Source organism: Canis lupus, chromosome 24 (assembly GCF_003254725.2).
Source record: "Canis lupus dingo isolate Sandy chromosome 24, ASM325472v2, whole genome shotgun sequence".
Lineage (NCBI taxonomy): Eukaryota > Metazoa > Chordata > Mammalia > Carnivora > Canidae > Canis > Canis lupus.
This window is the reverse complement of record NC_064266.1, coordinates 18,934,777-18,940,776: the sequence shown is the minus strand read 5'-3', so window position 1 is coordinate 18,940,776 and position 6,000 is coordinate 18,934,777. Positions and strand designations below refer to the sequence as shown.

The following is a 6,000-nucleotide window of genomic DNA, read 5'->3' as shown; positions in this document are numbered from 1 at the left end:
GTAAATTTCCACACTAGGACTTTTTTAAAAAAATGTAAATGACAAACCAGCCAACACAAAATGTAGATTGTCAGGGTCATCCCCCTCTCCCCACCCTTCTTTTCAAAATGTCCTGGAGCCTGGCCCAGAGAGAGACTGATCCCCTCTTTTGCAGAGACTGTGGGGCAGAACTGGGATGAAACTGCGTCACCATGGCTGGTTCTGCTGCTGTCCCTGCTGTCTCTTTGGAAAGAACAGTCTCCCCTCAGTCTGGATTTACACCATTACAGTCCACATCCCTGTACCACCTCATTTGACTGTTCCCATCACTTAGCGGGCAGAGAAGGGTAGACACGATCACCCCCTATCGCAGACAGGGCTTCCAGGGCTGTGGGGTCCAGTGATGCCCAGGGCCCTGTCAGCATCAGAACCTACTACTGCTTCATGCCTCATGCCCCAAACCAAGTGCTCTTTCTACAGCACAGCAACCTGAACAAGCTGGCTGTGATGAGCATCTCCTACCTCTCATGCCGGCAGAAAACACCAACGTCACATACACTGAGAAAGGACCAAGCTGTTTTCTATTTCTGGGTTCTGTAGGCCCATTCTCTTGACCTCCCAAAGGACTTCTGAGCACCAGCTCTAGACGAGATACTTCGAGAAAAGCATGACATCATTTCCTAAACTCTACAATCCAGGAAGTTCGTCTTAGAAGAAAAAAAAATCATAAAAGCGAACTCCTGGCATTTCTTATCTCCCTTCTTCTGCCCAAGCTGGTCTTGCACAAGCAGGATGACCTTCCATTGGGTGACAAATATGTCGTAAGGGAAACGTTTACAAGCACTACAGGAATGACCTGGTGCCTCGCCCACTTCATTAGAATTCTAATTAGGTGTGTAGGAGAGGCTGCTATAAATGGTAAGGACATCCCCAGCCGGCTCCCCACACCTTCCGTCCGTCTGTCTGTGCCATTCCCAGAGAAGAGGCAGAGGAAGGCCAACATGACGGGTGAGTGCATGGCATCTTCCTTACAGGTCCTCGCTGGAAGCCCGTGCTTCTCCTGGGCCAGTCCAACGGGCCAGTGTTCAACCCCCGACGGTTGCCCTGGGGGCTCTGAAGGCTAGATCTTAGTACCCTGGGATGGTATTCCCCGGCGCCTCTTTCTCACTGGCTGCCTCACCACTCCAGCATGATGCCGGGGGTAGAACATGTTTGGAATGTAGTCCTGAGTGATGGGCACAGTATTCCACTCAGCTGGACGTCCTGTCCCTTAGATGGACAAGTCTCGCCTTTTCCAGCCCAGTGAGACCCGCCTCTCTTATTTCTCAGTGCGCTTGTTCCAGCTGTCAGTAAACATAGGCAAAGAAAAGCACATCGCAGAGCTACAAAGGAGAGAGAGAGTGACAGCGTGTAAGTTGATTTAAAAAAAAAAAAACTCATTAGCACAGCTGGAATGCTCCTAAGTAAACCACACATCCGGAAGCACCGCAGGCTCTTTGAAAAGCGACTTGATGAGCTGAAACCTCCCGTGACAGAAAGAGCAGGTGTGCCGCAAGACGGTCCCTTCTAGCTGCACCAGGGGAGGACGGGTGGGAAAGAGCTCTAAGGAGCACAGTTTCTTGGGCTCTGCAGTCACTGCTGAGGGTTTGGGTTCTCGTTAGCCAGTGCCCCTGCCAGGCAGCGTGCTAATTATTGCGTGTCAGGGGTGCTCAGCCTCGTGGGTTGACAGTGACGCCAAACCCAAACAAGGCATGAGTCAAACCTGTAAAAATCGTGAATGGTAGTTAGGACCTCGGGAAGGTCTGCCAAAGAAATCCTTCAGCCTGATGCAAAAGGCAAATGCTGGTTACCTTGGTAATCCCAAAGCCCAGGACAGGGTGGCTGCAAGCACCAAGCCCTCCCTTGTCCTCTGTATCCTCCTGGGAACATGCATTCATGCTGGGTTGCTAAGAAGAACTCTGGACCCTATAGACTCTAGCATGAGGAGATAAGTGTCCTCTAGGCCATCCCCCTCCCTCCAGGTGGAAAGGGCAGCGGCCCAGTGGGGACAGTCTTCCCGGGGCCACACAGCCCAAACTTGGTCCCAGCAGTGACCTTTCTGCTCTGTCCTGTTATCAGAGCTGAGCTCAGAGATGAGCACATGTGACATCTGGGACGCAGGAAAACAGTACAGACCTTGGTTGCTCGGTTGAGCTCTCTTCCCCACTGCTCTGTGTTCCTTGGCATCACCAAGCCTCAGGCTCCCGTTTGCAAGATGAAAGGCCTGCAGTAGACAGGCTTAGGCTCCTTCTGGTACTGGCCGCCCTGGCCATGAGAGGAAACCAGGATCAGGGAGCACGGGTCCTGGCACACGCTCACCCCAGTGGCGAGTGCATGGCATCACTCTGCAGGCCTGCAGGGACCCCAGCATAGCCTGCCCGTGGTGAGACCACGCCACTTCAGCAGGCCTGTGTTTCAGGGCCTGTGACTCATGGAGACACTGAGCTTTCAAAGTTCAGTATCTAAATCAACCAGAGCCATCCTAAGGTCACAACAGAATGTAGACAGTAGCCAGTTGGGGGAAAAAATCCGTTTTTAAAAAGGCAGGGTGAGTACCTTCATTCCCTTCGATTTGTGGCATTGTCACACAGGTGGTTCCTAGCTTAGCATCAGCCAAGCCAGGTAGTGCTCAGCAAATGTTTCTGGAATGAATGGCTTTACTTGTGGGACACCTAGGGAATAGAGCCATGGCAGGTGCGGGTGCGGGTGGGGGACACAGATACATGAGCTGTAGTATATGCCCTCAGTGAGCTTGCACTCACGGCCTGACACTGCTTGGAAACACCAGTTCCTAGGCAAGTGACCCACAAGGTGGACGGTCATGAGATTGCTTAGCAAATCCAAACCCAGCGCTGTGGGGCGCCAAGAGGAGGAGGGGATTAAGTGCAGCCAGGATTTAGGATAGGGGAGGCCCCGGGGGAGCAGATGGCATTTGGTCACGGACGATGAGTTAGGCATGGTCAGGAGCCTCGTGGGGTGAGGAGGGTTTGGGGCACAGGAAACAGGAAAATAAATGGGGATGGGTCGACAGGTATAACCCAGGGGACAAGCAGGGTCCCATGTGTGCTGGTTTGAAAGGACTCTGTGTCCCGCTCCAGGTTCTAACCGGAATCAGCAGGGACCTGGTTATTCCTCTCCTACTGGAGGGAGCAGCCCGGGTGGTGGTGGGGATGACGATGGCAGAGGAAGGCCTGGCTGGCAATGCTCTGCACAAAGTGGTGCAGCGTCCTAGGGCCCTCTGTGAGGGTGGAAGCCTTGTTCCCCACCCCCAAACATCCCCCAAAGCCCCTTGGGGGGGTCTGAGTCAGAGACAGAACCCCCAAAGTCTAAACCTGCAGGAGGCCAGGACTAATTCTCCGTCCCCCGTGGGGCGGTGAGCTTCTCTTGCCACCTGCTTTATGGGGCAGAGTGCTCACCTTCCTCAGCCTCATTCCTGATCTGCAGAGGACCTGTGCCATTTTGGGCTGTAGATCTGCCACAGAAAAGTTCTCCTTGGAGCTGGGACACCAGTGGCTCTTTCTGCCCCTGAAGCAGGGGTCTGCCTCCTTCTGTAAACTCAGAGAGTCCAGGGCTCTCCTGGAGCAGGGGGTACAGCTTCTGTCTCAGCCCCCTGGACCAGAGTGACACCGAGGCTACCTCTGCAGGCAGATCACCCCTTGGGCTCAGGGGCTCAGGGCTATACCCTCTTAGCACCTGTAAGAGGATGAGCTGCCCCTTCTCTGCCTCAGGACCCCACCTACCCCCCAGCTTCCTGTCACCCAGTGGCTGCAACCACCTGCAGGGAGGGCCACCCAGGATTCCACTTTTGCCACCAAGGATTCCACCTACAGAGATAGGACAGCCTCGGGGTTACAAGTGATGTCAGACGTGTCCTGGGTTGCATCTCAGCTCTGTTCCTACTAGCTGAGTGACTTTGGGCAGGCTACTTAACCCTGTGTCTCAGTTTTCTCATCTCTAAGACGGGGTGCTTTTAGGGGAGCCTGGTTAAGCATCCAACCAGGCTTAAGCATCCAACTCTTGATTTCAGCTCAGGTCATGATCTCAGGGTTGTGAGATGGAGACCCCCATCAGGCTCCACACTCAGTGAAGTGGGGAGTCTACTTGAAGATTCTCTTCCTCCTTCTGCCTCTGCTCCTTCCCCTATTCATGCTGTTTCTCTCTCAAATAAATAAATCTAAAATAAAGTAAAATAACACGTGGCATTTTAGTGTCCGCTTCATAGGTGCTCAGGCCACATAGCTTATTATCACTTGGGAACTTATTTCCTGAGTCTGTTTTCTCCTTGTCTTGGAGTCTGAAGAAAAACCCTATGAGACAAAGAGCATTTTGTTTTTCTATTGAGGAGGGTTTCCAAGGACCCTCTCCCCCTCCAGCCTCCTCACCAGCCTCTGGAGTCCCCAGTTCTCATCTGTATGTGGGCTATCTGTATTCACCTCCCATGATTTCTCCATCTGTGTCCACTCTGCTGGGCTGGGCTGCACAGATGGGGCAATTAATCCCCCCAAGGCTCCCCTGCCACTGGGGTGAGAACTCAAATAGGAAATCCTTTTCCCCATCGCTGGGGAGTGGAGGGAACAAGGCCCCAGGGGTTCTAGCAGGAGCTGAGGGATGGGTTCAGAAGGCTCTGCCTTCCTTGCTCTTAGCTTAGTTCCTTCTTTTGTGATGAGGAGCTGTGATCTCCCCGCACCCCCATTCCACCCCCTAGAATGGCCACGTGGCTCAGGTGAGACAGGTGGGGGCAGAGCGTGCTGCTGATGAGCGTAAAATGGTGACCAGGCCCAAGAGAGGGACCCTCAGTACTCCCTGCATATTAGAATCATGGAGGGGGGGGTTAAAACAACAACCCCCTAGTGCTGACCCTAACCCTGAGATTCTAATTGAATCTTTCTAGGAAGGGGGCCCCAGCCCAATCTAACACTCTCTAGACAGTTCTTATGTGCAGCCAGGGTGGAGAACCACTGGTTTAGGGGCTTCTAACAGCTCCTTTTGGAAACGAGGGGGCTGAGGAGTCCTTCTTCCTTCCTCTCTCCCTGACCGCATACTGTCAAGGTAGGGAGTAAGCTAGGGGTGGCCCTTTCTCCTCGACAGCTTCCTGGACCTGTGCCTAAGTCACTGACACCACAGTCACCTGGATTGGCTGTAGGCTGGCAACTTGGAGGCATGTGTGGTCAGGCAAAACTGGCTTCCAGTCTGGGCTGGGGCCAGGCTCTCTGTCTGAGTATGTGCTATTTGGCCAGTGACGTCACCAACTGGACTTTCAAATCTCTCATCTGTGACAGGGGAATAACAACATCATGGGAGTTTTGTCACTATTGAAGGACATAATGTCAATAAGATACACGGTGCCGGGTGTGTCCAAGGTCCCCAGTGGCAGTCCATAAAAAAGCTCCAACTCTCCTTCATCTTATGTCACTATTGGCATAACGTGTCGGATCCCAAGGGACTTGTCCCCCTCCCTGCCCCCACCTGTGGGGGCCCAAGTGTTAGTGATGGGATCCCGATAATTACCCTACAAGAGAGGATGTTGGGGCCTCACTGTCCCCTTCTATAGATGGAGAAAGCACCACCCAGAGATGTGGAGAGCTTGACCAAGGCCCCAGGACCCTTCAGACCACCAGTCCAGGGTGCATTCCACATGACCCCAGGGGGCCTCGCCAGCCCCTTGCTCAGCTGGCCAGTGGAACCCCATCTTCCCCTCCACCTGCGTGCCAAGAAACTGTACTTCCCGTGCTGCATGGGGATCGAACATGTCTGAACACGGGTGAAGGACAAAAGGAAATGAATGACCCGAGCTCAAGAGAGCTGAGAGCTGAGAGGAAAGCCCTGTGTGCCTGGGGCCAGTGGGGGGCTGGCCAGGAGCTGGGGGTGTTCCGGGTGTCCAGAGGGGAGTGGCAGGAGAGGGTGGGAATTGGGAATGGCTCACAGCCCCTCAGTGAGTGACCAGGCTTCCAGACCTGGTTTCTGGGCCACGCTCTGCTTCTA

General features: G+C 53.8%; 1 protein-coding gene across 2 annotated transcripts in view; it reads left to right on the top strand.

Moving 5' to 3' along the window:
* The first annotated feature begins 868 nt into the window (after positions 1–868).
* The window catches only part of TGM3 (transglutaminase 3), a 40,209-nt gene continuing 35,077 nt past the window's right edge, over positions 869–6,000 (top strand). The window contains exon 1 of one of the 2 annotated variants that reach the window (XM_025469521.3): positions 869–987. In XM_025469521.3, coding sequence (XP_025325306.1) covers positions 981–987 — 7 coding nt within the window. In that variant the 5' untranslated portion in view covers positions 869–980. Of the gene's footprint in view, positions 988–1,238; positions 1,390–6,000 lie in introns of those variants that run through there. The other variant, XM_049100770.1, reaches the window with a different exon arrangement.